The 17,587-nt window shown below is 41.9% G+C and overlaps 1 protein-coding gene across 1 annotated transcript in view; it reads left to right on the top strand.

Moving 5' to 3' along the window:
* The window catches only part of DCBLD2 (discoidin, CUB and LCCL domain containing 2), a 72,757-nt gene extending 60,397 nt beyond the window's left edge, over window positions 1–12,360 (top strand). The window contains exons 10-15 of the mRNA XM_018568336.1: window positions 2,624–2,774; window positions 4,405–4,539; window positions 7,699–7,792; window positions 10,067–10,116; window positions 11,050–11,172; window positions 11,693–12,360. Of these exons, the coding sequence (XP_018423838.1) occupies window positions 2,624–2,774; window positions 4,405–4,539; window positions 7,699–7,792; window positions 10,067–10,116; window positions 11,050–11,172; window positions 11,693–12,123 (984 nt within the window). The 3' untranslated portion in view covers window positions 12,124–12,360. The remainder of the gene's footprint in view (window positions 1–2,623; window positions 2,775–4,404; window positions 4,540–7,698; window positions 7,793–10,066; window positions 10,117–11,049; window positions 11,173–11,692) is intronic.
* The last annotated feature ends 5,227 nt before the right edge of the window (window positions 12,361–17,587 follow it).

The following is a 17,587-nucleotide window of genomic DNA, read 5'->3' as shown; positions in this document are numbered from 1 at the left end:
ATCTATATATATATATATATATATATATATATATATATATATAATCTATCACACACACACTGCAGAAATTGATGATTAATTCTTCCGATTAATCGTTAATTTTTTTGATCGGTACTCACTCCGTCGGAGATCCGGTGACGTCACGGACATCGGCGTCACCAGACTCCTCCCCCTTCCCCAAGTGGCTGTCAGCTAACGAAGGGGGGGAGTCCGGTGACATCCTCCTTCCCTTCATTAGCCGACGGAGCTATTGATTTCTTGCCCCCAAATATTTTAATGCACCCATCACTGTGATTGACTGCCTCACTGGCCGATGGGAATGTGCAAGGATGGAGGGGCGGGCAACTTTATCCCTAAGAGGAAGCACTGAAGCTTTGGCCAATTATACCACCTAACAATCAGGTGAAGAAGATACTGAAATCTGCTGCAGGTATGTGCCTAGCTTTTCTGGGTGTCTGCACTGCACTTCATTTAAAATGAGAGTCTCTAAAAAGAAAAACTCAAAAAAGGTTAAAAAGTCTAAAGTGGCCTGAAGTGTAATGTGCACTTCACACACACACACACACACACACACACACACAAACACATACACCTGACTACAGTTATTGCAATCTATTATTTAAAAGCTACAAGGTTAGCAATACTTATTGTGAGATCTCATCCAATCATGGGGGGGATTAGTGAATGCAAGAGATGAGACAAACATCATATGCCTGATCTCACACATGCACCATACAACATTGAAGTCATCTTTGTTTTCCCCATAATCTCACAGGTTCTTGCAGTTTAGAAACTAGATCTCCTCCCTGGAAGGAAGGCACTGGTGATGTAGCTTTCCCAGCGGGAACCGGTAAGACCCTGGCTACATCACCAATGCCTCACTAGGCCAGGAGGGGAAATCCTAGTTCAGCATTGGCCTATACCCATACAGCACAGCAATTAAGTAATAAAATGGACTAGGATCACACTAATCCAGCACGTTATTATTCTGAGTTGCCCCACTCAAGCGGTGGCCATATTGAGTGGGGCACGTGAGATTAATAACGTGCTGGATTAGTGTGATCCTAGTTAATTTTATTACTTCATTGCGGTGCTGTATGTGTATAGGCCAATGTAGTTGGATCTGTATGTTCGTTATAATTTAATCGATAAAAAAATTTTGATTAATCGAACACGAAAATTTTCATCTGTACCAGCCCTAATATATATTTGTTTTTTCATAGTTGTCTGATCAAATGGCTTTAGGTGTTAATGCCCAGTCTAGCAGAAGATAGAACAAAATTATCTCATAGCTGTTTTTTAGATGTGATTGCCCCAGATGATACCACATAGTACATCAGAGCCTTTGTCAGACTTGTGTTTAACATAGTAGATGAGGTTGAATAAAGATAAGGGTCTGCAAATACTAGCTTTTGTTGAGCAGTCCGTGTAGAGGTTGGTCTTCTCCACCTAAGATATGGGTGGCATGATCTGCAACATGTCCACAGGTATGGCCAGCCTAAAGAAAAAAGGGTATTACATGCAGGTGCTTACCCTCTATGGGGGTCAGAAAGGAGCTTTGTACATGCACCAATAAAAAATGCATATTTCAAACCAACCATTTAATACTTCAAAGGTTGGCAACAGCCCATACACATGTCCAGGGTTCAACAAATACTTGACACCAGCTCACAGTGATGAGGAAAATAAATCCAAATTGGAGTCGTGTGCTAACTCCAGCACAGTACCACAAGCTAATTTCCTCTCCTTATTCCCAACTAGTAAAACACTTCCCTGGGCTTGCAGGAAATGACACACTCCAGCCTACTCTCTGATTGTCTGCAGCTGTGTCTATTCCTGCAGGCCCAGAGTGATGACTTGTGATCCAACATGGGGAGGAGAAGAAGCAACTCTGAACATGAGAAAATGTGCGAGCGAGTGGATAGGTCAATGTCCCCTAGACACAGGAAACAACCACAGTTGGTAGTAGGGATGACTGTTGGGTACAAGACTGATGATCACCACTACCACCTCCTGGAGGTAGAGACTGGTAGTCTCTACTGCAGCCAGCACAGGTGGCATGCTGAGCCTGACAGATGTGGGCAATATACCAATGAGCAACCACCAAAATAAAGGGATACTGCAAGGATGCTTGTTACCAGTCAAAATCAAATCGTCTTACTCCCATGTTTACATCACTGGAACTAGCCAGCACTTTTAGGAGTCTGGCAGTGATACTGCTGAATACTGTATAGGATCCTCCATTCCTGAAGACAAAAGCTGTTAGGACTCTGTAAAATTGACTGTAGCCAATAAATGACCAGCACCATCATCTCTAAACCACTGTTGTGTTTGCATTTGACCTAGAATGTCCACCATCCATGTCCATTGTTAGATCAGGCCTACCACTTTTAGGTCGCATACACTTTGTAGGGTTAATTGGCTTTTATCCACAGGTAAGAAGGCTTTGTAAATGCACTTTGTGGTTGAGCTCTGAAAACTGCAGAACATGTTCCCCCTATGGAAATGGGGGGTATTCTGTAGTCCTATCCGACTTCCTGTCCTAGGGTCACACGCTGCTCCTTTTGTAGAGACAGTACAGAAAGTCATGATTTTCCCCTTCATTTCCTTTGACTTTCCTCAGATATTCCAGGGAAACTCTGACTATCACCAAGAGGTCCGCAACAACTTCATCCCACCCATAGTAGCGAGGTTTGTGAAGATCAGGCCTACAAGCTGGCACCAGAAGATTGCCATGAAGGTCGAACTTTTCGGATGCCAACACAATATTTATGGTAAGAATGAGTTGCTTCTGCTGTTAGTCACCCGGCTTAAGCTTAGTCATCCCCTTACAAAGATGCAGTTTTAAGACAGTCAATGCTGAATCAGTAACCCTGGACTGTTTTTTCAGTAGTGAAGTTGGAATTCTGAGCTACTAGTTTCCTGTAGAAGATTAGACTATAACTACGTAAATTGTAGCTATGGTGACAAAATATCAAATCTGTTGCCGGTATAATTTGCTCATGAATTCTCGAAATTGAATTTTTCAGTGAGGGGGTCTTCTGTGCCTTCTATGTTTGGTCTACTTTTTTACATACTGGAAAGGAGTGAAACTGCGTTCTGACTTTCCCTGCTAAAGCTAGTGCAAAGTAACGTGCCCCCTAGCTACCAATTAGATTTTCACTGTTCTTCCTTTGATGAACTTGGAAAAGGGAAAACATGATCACCATTCAGACACCATCCTTTCCTCTTGTACACAAGCCCAATGTTAGTAGCTCTGTACATGCAGTATTGTATTGTTGAGAGATTAGGCAGTTTAAAATAGAACTACTACTGAAACAAACATTTTTTTTCTACGGGAGAGTTATTACCCGTTTGGCTTTTTTTTTTGCCATCTGTGTCCCATTGAGGAGAGTTTCCTTCAGTGTGCAATAATCACAACTCGAAATGAGAGGGAAATCCCTGATGGTCTCCGAAACCAGTGTCCCCAATGGAAAATTTCCCATCTATTACTGTTCTGGTAACGGCCCAAAATTTGTGCATTTTCTTCACTTTTAGTGATAATAGTGATTTAATAACCAGGACTAATAGAGGGTGAATCTAACTGACAGGGCATAGACTGCAATACCAACCTGACAGGTGTTCTAATCCCTCTCCACTATCTAAAAGGAAAAGAAAAAAAAATAGCTTTGGCTTCAGTTGTACTTTTACACCGATCTGCTCGGGGATCCCTTGTATTACTAAAACATGTTGCATGTAAAGGCAATTTTTTAAAATAATTTAACTGGAAAAGGTTGGATTCTGTCGGGTTTTTTTTTTTAATGGAAAATTCACAACTTTATGGTTTCAACAAGGAGTAGACGTGAGAGAAAATCCTCCAATTGGGACACATGTCCCTATGACAACTCTCCAAAATGAGAATTCCTTTCACATGGAGAGATTTCCTCTTGTGAAGCGGAATCTCCACAGTGGGACACAGCCAGCCAGCAACAAATAATCTGATTGTAATTTAAACCCTCCCCTACTCTACAATTTAAAAAAAAAAACGTTTGGGCTTTACATTCACTTAAAAGAAAATGTATCAAATTTTTTTTATGGAAAGCTTAGATTGTTTGACTCTCAATCCTCAAATTAGGTTGGCCACTTCAAAGCCAAACCTGTTCCTCTTTACTTCACGTGACAGCTTGTATTTGAAGCTCTTGGCACAGCTGTTTGGCTTAGTGATAGGTTCTCGTTAATGTCTGTAATGTTGGTGGTCTTTTGCTGAGTCGCCCAGGATCAGTTCCAGGTTCAGCATTTAGATATATCAAAGCACAATCATTAAATTCAGATGAAGCATGGATCTGGGCTTGGCACAGATGGTCTGACCATAAGAAGAAACCTCCAAAATGCATTTGTGTGACCTTTTCTTTCTTTTCCCCAAAGTGGTCATTCCAAAACAAACTGCTCCGCCTGCTTTTGTACCACGTGCCAACCATAATCCTAATCCTCCACCAGTAGACCAAACCACACCACCGCCGGAGATTAAAAACACAACGGTGACTCCAAACATTACCAAAGGTAAGCTGACCAGTTGAGGTTTCTGACTGATCTTTCGGGGTGACCATTACATGCCGCAGTGTGTTGTGTGATGTTAATGCTCATGTGTCAAATTTTTGCCTGTTGAGCTCAAAGGTCAATGGCAGAACAAGAGTTTGGCTGTGCGAGGAAGGAAAAGTTTTTACCGGCTGACATATTTGTTCAAATTCATCATTGAAGCTTTAAGGGGCTGACGTAGAAAACGTTTGCCAGTGTATAATGCCATACACATCACATTACTGCCCCTAGATGGAGCTGAGGAGCATAGGAATTTCCTATGCCTCTCAGTTCCATCTAGTGGCAATTATGCCCTGTGAAAGTCATCTGCCTAGCTGAAGGTGGATGCACTTGCTGTAGTGAGACAGAAGCAGCAGAACTGGGAAGATTGACATCTGTCTGCTTTTCAGTTATCGGCAGTTCTTAAAATATCATGCCTACAGTGGCTCAGTGTTAGCAGCATTTTCAGTTGATGTGTCTCGGGAAACAGCATTGAGGGGCCCCCGTTACACATTTGCGTTGTGGCATCCATAATGCATGGTAACACACCTGTTCCATATGTGGTTTGATGCGGTTCATTGTAAATGGCACCCCAGTGCTTTGTACAGTAAAGTTGTGGTGTGCTATGTGTGTGTTGTGGTGTGCTATCTTGATTTAAAAAAAAAACTGGTCTTGTACATTCTCTCTCTCATTGTGGTGTGTTAACAGCCTATTCATAATAAATGGGCTGGCCTAACGTCATGCACACTAATGCATGCCATAACAGGCTTTAACATATGTGCATTAATGCACTGCAACGGAAAGCTTAGGTGTGAATGGGCCCCTTTTCAAGACTTCGAAAATGGGATTCCCAGTGTTGAGTGGCCACGGAGTTCAAGAGCCACTGGAAGAACAAGAGACCGTCTGTGCGGTAAAAGGAAAGATTTTAGTGGCTGTATCAAGTGTTTTGCTTGAGAGGAGTTTGTAACATTTCTGTTGACTGCTTTGTTTTGCTCTTTAAAGCAGTTCCTTTTTGAAGTGTTCTCAAATGCAGTAGTGTGTTGTATTCTGGGTCAAACGTATGGAGCAAATGAAGCCTGTGAAGGGGTTGGAGAACGTGGAACTGGCTAAGAAATGCTTAGCTCTGCCTTATGTCAGCTGTGAGTGGCCTGCTTCCAGTCAGGAATGTTGGGGTTGACATCAGAGTGCTATGAACTCTGCAAGTAACAGCTCTGACTCATCCAGCGAGGATACACGGCTCACTACACTGTCCTTTTTAACTATCTGGCTCCCTTCTATTACTCCCTGTACCTCCCAGCTATGCAAAACACAGGCGTCTGGAAAGACTGACCCGCTTTATATGTTTACAAATGTAAGAATGTTTGTCGCATGGCTTTGCACCACACTATGCTTAAAAAGAAGTGGAAATTGAAATAACTTTTTAAAAAAACTACTTCAATGTTTTTTTGCCTTTGTTCAAATGTGAAAAAAGGCTCAACTGGCTTTAATTAAGTGTATTTATTTTTTTTTGCACATTGTGGTCCTTTTGGATTTGGAGGTGGTTTCTTCAGGAGCAGGGCCTAGCACAGCATTGTTACTTTTCGTAGCAGTAAGCTAACAAGGTGTTAAGTTTTTGCTTTAGGGAAGGTTAGGGTTAGCGGGAGTGTTAGCATGAAGGGGGCCTTTGGGCAGGGCATCGCTCCCTGAGGCAAAAACAAACAGCACATGTAGCGACTTTCTTCATGGATAGAAGTGAAATCTGTTCGTGAGAAACTAGTTATTTTGAGACGGTTTTAAAGAAGTGTGGGTTGAACAAAAATATATAGACATTCATATCCAGCCATCCATATCCAGCGTCACAACGATGCGTTTGCATCCTCGTGACACTGCAGTTGTCCCCTGCCGACGCTTGACTGGGAGCTGGTCAATCACGTGACTGCTGATCGGCCGCTGAGTCTTTACTCCCAGCGGAGGACAGTAACTGTTGGTCACTGTCCCCTGCAGTGCTGGCTGGAGCTACAGAGCAGCAAAAAAGCAGACGCAGCAGTCAGTTGTCAATTAGGCCGGTGGGTTAGATCCTGACAGTATTTCTTGTAAATAGCTTTACTACTACTCTTTTTTAAAACCAACTAGAAAAAAAATATATAATTGTTTTGTGTTAATATAAACTATCCAGACAGGATCACTGACTTTTCTCATACGTTTACCTCTAAATGTATATAAAGTAGGTGGCTTAAGTTCAGTGGGAGGGTGATGGGGTTGGCTAGTGGTTCTACTTGCATAGCCCATAGGACAGAAGGTATTACCCTGTTTAGGCATCTGATTGTCAGGGTTCTGAATGAGGTCATCACCATAATTTTTCATCAACCTGTGAAGAATTGTGCCCTAAATGGGGGAACCCCTTTACAAAAGAACTCTGGGCAAATAAAATCTTAACCCTTACAGTGGGGCTACTCCCAGACTGCAAGGGTTAGGAGCTCATTATGTCTAGGGAGCTAAAATACTCACTTGAACCATGATCCAGCTGGCTGCTAGATCAATCCTTTCAGCCTCACTCCCCCTCTGCTCCAATGGTCTAAGGTCCAGTGAGTCATCACGTTCTATACATTGTATAGGGCGTGAAGACACCGAGGACATTCCTCCTCCGCTCCAGTGATGTAGGCAGGCTGCAGGGTACGGTCTGGGATTGCGGTTCGCGTGAGCATTACTCTATTGTTTTAGCTCCCTAGACAAAATGAGCACTTAGCCCTTGCAGTGTGGGGTTTGGCCTGGAGTTCTTCTTTAAATGGCATATGCAAGCCAGGATTTAGGCAATTATGAATTCCTCTTTTGCTGGTGATGGAAGAAACTTTTTTAGTTTTATTCTCCTGTCTCGCACATCAAGAAGCCTTTTTATCTTTTCAAATTGCAATTTCTTCAAAAGTGATAGTTTAAATGATTTATTAATACAGATTATGTGTGTGTGTTTTTGTGTTCTTGGTCATGCCTCTTCTCTCAGCCAGACATGTTGTAGACTTAGAGCAGAATTTTGCTGAATGTGCTGTGAACGAGTTGCTTTTGTTACACTGGTGACCCCGAAGAGGTTACTCCTTCCAACACCTACACAAGAATGTGCTCACTGATTGGCGTGTAAGCTGAACTGTTCTTGTTTTTAATGTGTTACAGATGTACCCTTGGCAGCCATCCTGGTCCCAGCCTTAGTCATGGTCTGCACCAGCGTCGTATTGCTGCTTGTTTGTGCCTGGCACTGGAGAAACAGGTTGGTCAGTTTGGAGGTTCAGTCCTGCAAGTCAGGTGTACGTTCGGCAAACTGTACTAAAGCAATCTTATTACTCTTCTGAGATGATGGGTTTGTCCCATGCGAACTGTGAATTAGATTCACCTTCTGTAACCTTGTCTCCAGATGTCTGTAAACCCCTACACCTGTGGCCATTACATATATCCTGCATTGATTAACCCCGTAACGGCCTGCTGTATTTAAGGTCTTTGAGATTATTATTTTTTCTTCCTTAAAGCAAGCTACAGTGTGCTTAGATTTTTCTTTTTTAAAGCAACTTGTTTGTGCTCAGTACAACTGGCCATAGACTTAAAGTGACACTAAACTCTGGAGTTAAATCTTAAAAATGCATTCCAGTACCTTAACAATTAACGGAAATGTAGCCACCCTTCAGAAGGAAGGACCATGTCTGCACCAATTCGGAGATGATTTGAGGATCTACAGCAGAGTAATACACAAATAAGATACTTTTGTTCCCCATAGTCCCTGTGTGTGTTGTAAAGTAGTCACCGCTCCAAGCTAACTCCCGTGATGGACTGAAACCTCAATATAAAATGGTAAACTAAACATGAGATTGTAGTCCATCACGGGGGCGAGCTTGGAGCGGTGGCTACTTTAGAACACACACAGGGACCATGGGGAACAAAAGTAGCCACCCTCCAGAAGGAAGGACAGTGTCAGCACCAATTCAGAGGTGATTTGAGGATCTACAGCCGAGTGATACACAAATAAGATACATTCTTGTTAATAGTTAAGGTACTTGAATGCATTTTTAAGGTTTAGTGTCACTTAAAAAAAAAAGGTGGGGGCGGCAATCGGTTTTGCCTACTCGACCTTATCGTGCACCCCCATCCCAAGGGCCAGGCTAAGGCTCCGTTCACATATTAGTGGTTTTCACATGCGCTGAAACGCTCTAGACATAACAAACAATACATTCCGATGTATCTGGTTCACACCTGCTCAACGTCGACACGGTATGAAAACACACGTCACGCAAAAGAGTCTTAAGCGTGATATTCTGGAGGGATTCAGTGTGTTCCGGCTACAGTGGTAGCCGCAAACATGCGGAATCTGCTCGTACGTTAAAATGTACGCGTTTTCGTTCGGGAAAATGCAAACGCTAAGTGTAAACAGAAACTATGGGGTAGGCAGAAGAGGGGGCCTTCTTGGAAGCTTCATCAGGAGGGAGAGGCAAGAAGAACAGGACCTGCAGGCCATGCTGCGGAAGTAGTTCAAAGCTAATGGAGTGGTGCACTTTTCATCTCGGGTGCTAAAGGATTTTGTCCTAGCACTGCCCACCCCAAACATCTAGTTCATGAAAGTACATGCTTTTATGTGATGCACCGATACCGTTTTTTCGGGTTACGCTGGAATGGCGCTTGCTTCCCAGGCGATAAGGTGGCAGGTAATGACATGGCACCCGGCTTCCTGATTGCCCGGGAAGCTGGCTCCATGACGTTTGGCCGGCTTTATTGTGATTGGCCGGAAAACCGTCTTCCCGGCCAATCAACATCGAGCTGGCTTCCGACCAATCAGGGAGGCGGGTCATTACTCGTAGCCCAGCTTCCTGATTGCACGTGAAGCCGGCTCCATGTTCCCCCTACGGCACTGCCGGTCAGAGGAAATTTTCCTCTGTATGGAAGTTCTGGTATCCGGGAAGGTATCTGAGCATTTGGGCGAGTACTCACCCAAATACTCGGTATCGGCACCAATAATTATACTAGTATCGGTGCATCCCTAATCTTGTGTGTAGGGATGATAAAAGCCCAACTCCAGCAAAAGCTTTTTTTGAGATGGATTTGGGAAGAGTTAATGATTGTCTGTTTTTTGTTTTTTTTTTTGTTATTGCTGACTGTGTCTCTGTCAGGAATATCAAATTCCTGTGGTCTTCTGTGAAAGCAGGACAAGAAATGAGGAGTAGTCAACACCGGGACAGAAAGACAGACGTAATAATATCCTGACAGAGTTTCTAATCCTTCCCCATTTTACATTGTTGAGGTCTTTGTAGTCACACCTGTTACTTACCTCTGCTTAGTATCTCTCGACTATCAACCTGTAAAATGATTGATCATCAAAAAAATAAAGTAATTGTTTGCATTGTTTGCAGATATCAAGCAGTGTATGGTAGACTCCCCTCCTTTTGTAAGAATTAGGTTTCCAGTCTAGTATTTTTAACCTTCTCCTAGAATATAGTGCAAATATGAACTTTAGGTCGCTCTTTAAATGTTTTTTTCCTCTTTTTTTTTTGTGTACTAGAAAGAAGAAAGCAGAAGGTACATATGACTTGCCATACTGGGATCGTGCAGGTGAGTCCTACTACCTACCTCTTTGGTTCATGAACTGAAGCAGCTGCTGTATTGGGGCCAGTTGGGCATCCTGGCAGTGATCCATGGTCTAGTCCTAGCAGAAGCTTTTTAATAAAATAATTAAGTGTTAAAGATTTTAAAAAGCAGCAGAGCGGTTTTCCCAAGGTGGCGAATGAAGTACTGTTAGAATAACTGCAGTAGTATGTCTCCACCTGGTGGTGATCTGCTGATATTCTTTATGCATTTACCTAGGATGAAAAAAGGCACGTTGGTCCATTTTTGGTCCCCCCCTTAGAGATCTCAAACCCTAAGCCCTCATTCACACCTGAACGTTTTGTAGCGCGTTCTACGCTCGGCGAACGCTCTACAAAACGCTCAAACATCTAAATCCCATTGTATACAATGGGTCTGGTTCACACCTTGGCGTATTTCAGCCCGTCCCTAACGCGCTACAAAACGGCCCACGCCTGAAAAGGTACATGTACTACTTTGGGCCGTTTTTGTTGCGCGTTTCCATTGGGATACAGCCAAGTAGCCCTCGGAAACGCGCGTTTGTCGCGCAATTTTTTACCGCGAATTGCAGTAAAAAAAACAGGCGACAACCGCGCATATTCAATACGCCAAGGTGTGAACCAGGGCTAAGAGGAGCAGGTGTTCTGGGTCCCTTGGGCTGACATGAGCACTGCGACTGGCATGCAGGACCTGGGTTATCTTAGCCCTAACACTCCACCTAAACCAGTTCATGTATTCTCAGCGCTCCAGTGGTCCTCTATACCTGAAAATCCCTGAATTTTCAGTTATTTATAGTTTAGATAACGGAACCTTAACTTTTCAAATAAACAGATTTTGAGTAGTGGTTTCTTCTAGTTTGATATTGAATGAACAGCAGATATTGTTTTTGTTGAAAAACCCTTCTCCTTCCATATTCTTCAGGCTGGTGGAAAGGGATGAAGCAGTTTCTTCCTGCTAAGTCAGCTGAACACGAGGAGACCCCAGTGAGGTACAGCAGCTGTGAAGTCAGCCGCCTGCGACCGAGAGAGGTGGCCATGTCAGCAGGTACAGCTCATGTCTGTTAACTGGTGTTTACAGAAAAATATGTATGTAGAACGCATATTCAGGGCAAAATGACAGGTTCTCATGAAATCCCCCACACACACACACTGATACTCTCCTTTACCATGCTCCGGCCACTTTGTTCTGATGGAATTACCAGGTGCATATCGGTATGGGAGCAACGGTGGTCAACTTAAAAATTATAAAGGGTCTCAAGTGTGACCCCCAACACTCCCAGACATTTTTTTTCTCCAGACACGAATAGAGGGAAAAAGTTACAACAGTAACACATACAGAACTTGAAATCTGACAGTGGTTCCAGCATTCTCCTTCTCTTCTAAAGAAAACAATTTAATTTCGGTCTGTGTTGGAGTTTCCCTCAATTCCTGTCTGAAGAAACTGTTTTTAGCAGGACAGGAAGTGATGGGAAATCTCTTGCGGAGCCCCCGATAGCAGTAAAAACCTGACAGTGTTTTGAATGACTACATTAAACACTAATCTTGTTCTTTTTGAATTCTTCCAGAATATGCACAGCCGCTTGTAGGGGGAGCAGTGGGCACATTGCATCAAAGATCAACTTTTAAACCAGAGGAAGGTAAAGAACCAGGTTATGCCGATCTGGATTCATACAACTCTCCAGACCAGGACATTTATCATGCCTATGCAGAGCCGCTGCCCACCAGTGGGCCAGAATACGCCACACCAATTGTGATGGATATGTCCGGGCATCCTGCCGGAACCATGTGTCTGCCTTCTACATCCACCTTTAAAGCTGCAGGGAGCCAAGGTCCTACACTAGTAGGAACTTACAACAAACTGTTATCTAGGACTGACAGTTCCTCGTCCACACAGGTACTATACGACACTCCGAAAGTGACCCCAGGGGCGTGTCCGGTGGAAGAGATGGTCTATCAGGTGCCACAACCAACAGCAAATAAGGATGTACCTCCTTAAGTGTCCATGGAGGAACAAAGACTTTATGGTGTATTAATTGGAACAAAATGGCTTTATTTTGTACGAGCACATTTGCATTCTGTGTGTCCATAAATGTAGATTTTAGTCACATTGTTAATTATTTGAAACAAAAGACTTCGACCACTGTTCACAGGCTTTATATGGAAGCACTAAACTACTTCACCAAAACACCTGTATATGTACCTGCAGCAGAACTGAGCAACTTACAAGCTCCCATCTGTTCATGGTCCACATGTCCTAGCATGTGTTGGGATTTTATTTTTTAATGAGCACGGCTTTTGCCTGATCTACCCCATATGGAAGTGACTGAGCACTGGTTCCAAATTGGATACTTGTCACGTTCATGCAGTGGGCTTATTCAGTAAGGGTGCAAAGAACAGTGATGTGCTTCAACCTATGCCAGCCAATTAATAAGCTTTTTCCAGTGAAGATGTTGGGCAAGCTGGTGTTTTTTTGTCTCATCTCATCTGTCCCCTTTTTTTTTTTTTTTTTATTCAAATGGGGAAACGTAGCAAAGAACTATGTTTCTCAGTTTACGTCTATACCCCGTTATTAGGCCACATTTTCAAAGTAGCCTCTGGTGCTGGTCTGGTAGTCTCAGGTACCCCTTAATGTGTAAATTTCTTTTTATTATCCCTTTGTTAAAAATAAATGTTTTTTTTAAACTGATAGAAACTTAGTGTGATCTTTTTGAGATAGGATTTGGCAAAATTTGAATCCGCTTTACTTAATTTAAAATAAATGGTAGTTACAAGCTGGTTGAGAAACTCTTACATAGGGAGTCGAGTAGAGAACAGGCATGTATTAAATGCACTCAGACTTGTGCGAAGCAGGTACAAGAGAAACATCAGAGCAAAGGCTCCTTAATGAACTTCTTCTCTGGCCTCCAGATAGAACTGTGCAAGCAAATCTGTTTGCATAAATGAATATTGCTTTCTGCTATATGGTACATCCCTGACCTGTCCCTCTAACAAGCTTCCACCTCTGTCTAGTACGGTAGACTGCTGTGGCTATCTTACAAAGACGAGCGTCTTGTATTTTGATGGTGAACTTCTCAAAGAGCAAGTAGGCATTTGCCAGTTGCCCAACTGCAAGGTGTATTCTGATTGACTGCTATGGGTTACCACCTGCCATCACTCTTTGCACATCCCGTGTGTACAGGTACAGAGACCATTTATTTTTGTAGGCTGTATGGATTTCTGTTGCTGAATATCCACTTCATCATATGACACTATTTTATTGTCACTTCCTTATTAAGTTTCAGCCTCTGAAATGGAAGCTTTAGGGGTTTTCCGATTTTAACATGACAATATTTATTAACTGCCTGTTTATCCTACTGAGCTGTGCTTGGGGCAGCATGATACAATGATGAGTTGTACTAGCCCTCCTATGTATGTGCATCTAGCCTGAAAACACAAATGCTGTGAGGATTTTTTTTTTTTTTTTGTACTATTGTTTGTTGGTAATGACTGTCTTTTGGTTTCTCTGGTTCAGCTATGTTGTCAATGACCATAAATTGTCTACGGTGACCAGTCATCCCATTTTATGACAGAGGTGAGATGTGCACTCTCCAGATGATTTCATGTAGCAGTATTTTGCAGTGGATCAGTATTACTGTATATATACAAAGTATTGTGAATTGGAAGGACTTTGCGCCAAAATGTTGGAGTGCAGATACAGGCCGAAAATGTCCTTTTAACCTGCCTTAGCTTTTGTTTAATTACATTGGGTCAGTAACAGGCTGACCTGGTAAAATATATGTTCAAGTACGGTGTCCCAATTCAACTCCCCCCACACCAAACTGTGACACTTCTACAGTAAGTTTTACCACTGTGGAGATATTACAGATTTAACAGACTGTAATCTTACAGGCATAAGTTAGTCACTTTTCAGCAAAATACCTATTCGAGTATTTGGTGAATCAATGATTGGTTGCTCCAGGTTATTGTACTCAACACATCATAACTGTTTTAGTTTTGATGTGTTGAGTACGGTAACCTGGAGCAACCAATCAGAATGCCGCACATCAGTTAGGATTTCTGACTGGTTGCTATGAATTATTGCACATCCTTATTGATTCTTGCCCTGCTTTGTCAAATAAGCCTTAAAACTGGAATCTGTGAACCTTAATGGGACTTTTAGAACACCTCCAATCCCCATTTCCTCTGGCCTTAAGGTTGTTCTAAGACTGAGAGGAGTCACTTGCTTCAGCACTTGAGTTTCCTCAGGACAGATTGGTTAAGAGTTCCCTTGTATTACCAATTGGCTTTGCAGAGGCACCATAAAATGAAACATTCCCAAATAAGAACTACTGTATTATACTAGTTGTTGTTTCCATGGTTTATGTGGAAGGTGGGGAACCACACCAGTCAGATGGGATATGAGAATTAATAGTCAAATGTTTGCTACATGTTTATATTGGGTAACTAAAAGATTTAGTTTTTCATTTTCCTACATGCGCTCATAAAAAGAAACATGGAATCTTGTTGCTCGATGTGACCATTTATATTCCGGTTTTTATAATCTAGTCCCTTTAATCAATGACCCTCTAACTTGTGTTTTTTCTTTATTCAGTCTACTGATGATTTTGTCAGTAGTCAATGGAAGATGTGGTTGTTGTACGAGAACTATATTGGCTAACTATGTGTTACAGCCACTGATATTGTTCTTCATGTGACTCATGTGTGCCAAACATCCAGTAAGATTCAACCATTATTGCAGGACCATCATTTCTGTTATAGACCAGGCTTTGATGTTTGGATGGACAGCCAGAAACCCACAAATATGACCAACTGTTCTGTACAAAAAAATATTTAAAATCATGACCTGGCCTGGAAAATGTTCTTTATAGGAAGTTAAGGAATAGTGATATAGACAGGTCAGGTCTATTAGCAGAGTGTCCCAGGAGTTATAGAGCTCACTTTATCCCACAAGTTTTCCTACGTATGGTAAATAAATCCTGATCCGTAGTCCTTTTAATAGTGTGTATTTGTATGTAAACTTGTAAACTGTGGTGCAAGTCAGCAACTCACATACTGTAAAGAAATGTCTTGAAGTGAAGTTGTCTGCAGCAAAAAATCAGATTCATGTTGTTCAACGTTCTACAGGTTTGAATTAGGGATGCAGCTAATGATTATTTTCATAATCGATTAGTTACCCGATTTATTTTTTCAACTAATCAATTGGTTTTATAAAAAACATTCTCTCCTTCTCCCTTCCCCAAACAACTAATCGATGATGAGAATAGTTGCCAACAATTTTCATCGATTATTGTCGATTTTGTTGTTGCAGCTCTAGTTTGAATATGAAAGCAGAGCCACGTGTTACACCAAGCAATCAGATTCTTACTTTTAGACACTAGATACCTTCACATGAGGACCATCATTTTGTGAGTGTCGTCCTGAGAAAATTTGAAATATAATATATAAATATAATATAAAAGCCATGTTAAGTGTACATCATTTGTATTTTTACAGTTTCCTTAGAAGGAAAACAGAAGTATAACTGGGTTCAATTGTAATGTGGATTTTGGTATGTGTTCAGGCAAAGCTGAAAGAGACTACAAAGTCCACACAGGTGTCAGTGGGGTGCTGAAGTGGTTAATTGAGCTGAATGTCTCCATAAAAACCAGTGCTCTGCAAAGTGTTCATCTTGGCAGTGGTGACATGGCAGCACTGATGTGAGCTGGTGTAGGACATTTAAGCCAAATTACAAGGTTCACCTGGCGCATATGTGTAGTAGTTCTTGGACATCATACACTAAACAATGTTAGGTGAATTGTCTCGCTGGTTTACTGCTGGGTGTTTTAAACACCTTGAAGTGCTTCTGTCAGATGGCTATCTGTAAGTGATACTGGACACAAGAGTTTAGTCTGGCCATGGAGAGAGCCCACAAATCTGAGAGACGTCCTTAGTGATTACCCATGTCTATGGTGGCAGACACCCTACAGCTTTTTCTCGATCTTGGGGACTGGAAAACCATGTTTTCTGATCCTTCTTGTCTTTCAGTATAAGTGTTGATGGCAGTTCCTGCCTGTGCTACTAGCCCACTCCCCTCCATTCCACATTAACAAAAAAGCCAACCTTGTAGGTTTATGGTGCTTTTTGTAGCATTTGAAGTAGCTGTAGCTCTGCAAATTATCAGATTGTACCTGCTTGTCCAACTACCCATAACCACCCCCTTCCCCCGTTGGGTGGGTCCCCGCTTCTGAAGTGACTATCTTTATTAAACCCCCTTCCCCTGACACATGCACCTGGCTATTCTAGTGAGACAAAGAACAACACGGGGAATGCAGTAACCTAGATCAGCCATTCAGAAACCCTTTTTCTGTTAAGGGAGTGCATTCTGCACATTGTCTTTGCTGTTTGTGCTTCTTTACTGGATAAGACCAATACACATGCCTATCTAGGTTCTGTGAGTGTGCATTGTGGATATTCTGAATACTCCCAACAAAATAAAAGGTTTAAAAATGTTTAATTTGTTTTTCCTGGGACAATGTATTCCCATCTCTTGGTTCTTGTGTATTCTCCCAGGTTTTAGTGTGTTCTTATACAATCTTACAATTATACTTGAAAGACTGACCTGTCAAGTGCTGCTGGACTCCCCAGTTTGCTTGTTAATTTAAAGCAATAAGATTAGACATTTTGCCATCTGTGTATGAATAAACATTAGCAATAAGATAGTCTTCCATTAACACACTTCGTTGTGTGTTGCCTGTTATAATTACCCTACATAGAAATCTGACATACTTTTAACACTAATGCACATGCATCTCGGAGATCATTTTGTGGACTGCTTCAATCACACTTTTGAGAAGCTTCAGTATATGTGAATAATATATTTCTACTGTATGACGATTTCCATCTGTAATGGAGCTTACTGGCGTTTACAATCTATCCCTCACTTTTTAAACTTGTCTTTTGTGTTTTCACCCATCAAGTTATATCTATCTGTGTTTTGGAATATTGCCATGTTTGGCCTTTGGTAGGTATAAAGTAGGTGTGCAGTCCGCAGGAGGTTCGTATAGATGAGCGATTTTTTGTTTGGTGGACAGTACCCTACTTCACTATCATTTGAGGAGAAATCCCAGAGCAATGCCTTTTTTCAGGCACAAAAAAAATAAGTTAAAGTAAATGTAAAAAAACAAATGTGGCCCCTCCAAAATCCATACCAGACCCTTATCTCATGTAGGGATCTCATATGGATGTCCCTTTGCATTAGGAGCCGCTGCCTTTCACATCAGAGCCCAGCTGACTCTAGCCCTGAATGAGTGGTGCTATACACCCCTCTGCAAACTACATAAATAGTCCCCTATAGTTGTCTTTTAAATGATGTCACTTTATACTTGTACCAGTGTTTTATATTTTGAGGCGGAGTTTTAACAAATCATAATTAAAACTAATAAAAGATTGCTAACATTCACAATGCTGGTGCTGTGGTAGAA

Source organism: Nanorana parkeri, unplaced genomic scaffold, assembly GCF_000935625.1.
Source record: "Nanorana parkeri isolate BGI_ZX_2015 unplaced genomic scaffold, ASM93562v1 scaffold1172, whole genome shotgun sequence".
Lineage (NCBI taxonomy): Eukaryota > Metazoa > Chordata > Amphibia > Anura > Dicroglossidae > Nanorana > Nanorana parkeri.
The sequence above is the reverse complement of the archived record's forward strand: the minus strand, read 5'-3'. Positions and strand labels throughout refer to the sequence as shown.